This window comes from Pan troglodytes, chromosome 19 (genome assembly GCF_028858775.2).
Source record: "Pan troglodytes isolate AG18354 chromosome 19, NHGRI_mPanTro3-v2.0_pri, whole genome shotgun sequence".
In the NCBI taxonomy this organism is placed as follows: domain Eukaryota; kingdom Metazoa; phylum Chordata; class Mammalia; order Primates; family Hominidae; genus Pan; species Pan troglodytes.
Window position 1 is genome coordinate 64,636,361 of NC_072417.2, and position 2,084 is coordinate 64,638,444.

General features: G+C 39.2%; 1 protein-coding gene across 1 annotated transcript; it reads right to left on the reverse strand.

Annotated features, from left to right (window-relative positions):
• Positions 1 to 356: 356 nt before the first annotated feature.
• Positions 357 to 1,021, reverse strand: LOC468407 (large ribosomal subunit protein uL30-like). The gene has a single exon (XM_054671208.2). The coding sequence runs from the start codon at positions 1,005 to 1,007 to the stop codon at positions 357 to 359; it is 651 nt and encodes a 216-aa protein (XP_054527183.1). The 5' UTR covers positions 1,008 to 1,021.
• Between the last annotated feature and the right edge of the window lie 1,063 nt (positions 1,022 to 2,084).

The window sequence follows — 2,084 nt, forward strand, 5'->3', positions numbered from 1 at the left end:
GATAATGGCCTCCAACTCTATCTATGATGCTGCAAAGAACATTATTTCATTCTTTTTTTATGGCTGCATATATTCCATGGTGTGTATATCCCATATTTTCTTTATCTGATCATCTGCTGATGGACACTTAGGTTGATTCCATGACGTTGCTATTGTGAATAGTGCTGTGATAAACATGAGTGCAGGTATCTTTTTTTTCCATTTGAGAGCAGGTACTGTTTGTTAACCAACCAGCTTAGAAAAATAATCATGGTAGACACCTTAGTTCAGTTTTCTAGTAAGCCTGTTGATCTGGTCCTCCCTGTTGCCAGCATCTCCACTTCTACAAAATGGGTGGTTTTTTTCTTCATTCTGCCTCATGGAGAAGATAATTTGAAGGGCCACAGGAAGTTATTTGCTTCTTTGAAGCATTTTCCAACAGTATAGATCTCATGAATAAGATCCTCCATGCAGTTGATGCTATATTTACCAGGAGATAGAGCAATCAAAGTGTTATCTGTCGAAGCAACTCCCTTCTTATTGATTTTGCCATAACCACGCTTGTAAATTAGTTCATTTACTGACTTCAGATTTGGGCACCCCCATGCAATGTATGGCTCTACAATCCTCAGCATGTTAATTGAAGCCTTGTTGAGCTTCACAAAGGTTTCATTGAAGATTTGACGAAGGCGAAGAAGCTGCAACACCTTTCGGATCTTTGGGCTTACACCATTGACACCTCTGATCCTGATGACAAACGCCAATTTGGGTTCTGCAGGTACATGGAAGTTGCCAGCTTTTCTTGCTATCCTTGGCATTTGAATTTCAGTTCTGTACAACTGCCTAGATTCCTTGTGATAGTGCTTTGCTTTTTCATAGATAAGCTTCCTCCTTGCCATTTGAAGCATCTTTTGGGCAAACTTCTTTCTCAGGTGCTTGATCTTCGGCTCTGAGAAATTCCTTCTCTTTTTCTTAAGGGTTTCTGGCACAGCAGGAACCTTCTTCTTCTTCTCTTCTACACCCTCCATGGTTCTAGCCTGAAAAAGAGTGGTATCTTTTTAATATAATAATTTCTTTTCCTTTGGGTGGATGCTCAGTATTGAGATTGCTGGGTCAAATGGTAATTCTATTTTTAGTTCTTCAAGAAATCTCCATACAGTTTTTCATAGAGGTTGTACTAATTTACTTTCCCACCAACAATGTATAAGGCTTCTGGATTTTAAAGCTCAAATGGATATGGGAGATGAGGTCTTGAGCCCTTGAGTGGCAGGAAATTGGAATGGAGATCACTGAAAAAATCTGGGGCGTTGAAAATCTACACCTTTGGAGAAATGGTTAGATAGAAAAAAGCCCACTCACTGGCAGATATACTATAGTGAGATTTATCTGTCTTCTCTTGAGTTCCGAGTGGGGAATAAATTTCCCCTTGAGAATGCATAACAATATTCATTCACAACATACTTTTTTGCACAAGTTTGAGATTCTAATTTATTCTACTTGCAAGATCTTGGGAGCCATTAAGCTGAAAAATGAATATGGCACTGGTTCTAGGCAAGTAATATCCTTGGAATGGCCACAGAAGCAAATACAAAACTACCCTGGAGAGCTGGATAGACCCTTAACTCAGGCTGCTTGGTATTTGCACAGATAGACCTCTACTAGAATTGAACTCAAAAACCAAAATTACAAAATGCACAAGGAAACCATCTGCCATATCTAAGTGCCACTAGACAAAAGAGACAGCAGGATTGGAGCCCCAAGAGCTTCCAGTAACAGAGCTATTAGTGGAGACCATGAAATGAGTATACTAAGAAAATCATCAAGGTTATAATAGAAGAAAGTGATAATATCGGGAAAAAATGAAGCAGAAGAGCCAAAGGGACCTTGAAATGAAAAATGCTGTCGTTGAAATTAAAGCTCAGTGGGCAGAGTAAAGAGTGAATTGGCCACAGTGGTGAGAACAGGACTGAACAGAAATGCTTGCAATCAGTAGATGCTCCTAAATTTCTAGCAATCTCTCTTTGGGAAATATTGAGTGTTAGTTTCTTGGGAGGTGAAGAGGGTTTAGAAGCATCTATGTTCATTTTTAGGTCAGCAAATACATT

Excerpts from the sequence above, each read along its gene's own strand:
- LOC468407 (XM_054671208.2), bottom strand. The coding sequence starts at position 1,007 with ATGGAGGGTGTAGAAGAGAAGAAGAAGAAGGTTCCTGCTGTGCCAGAA.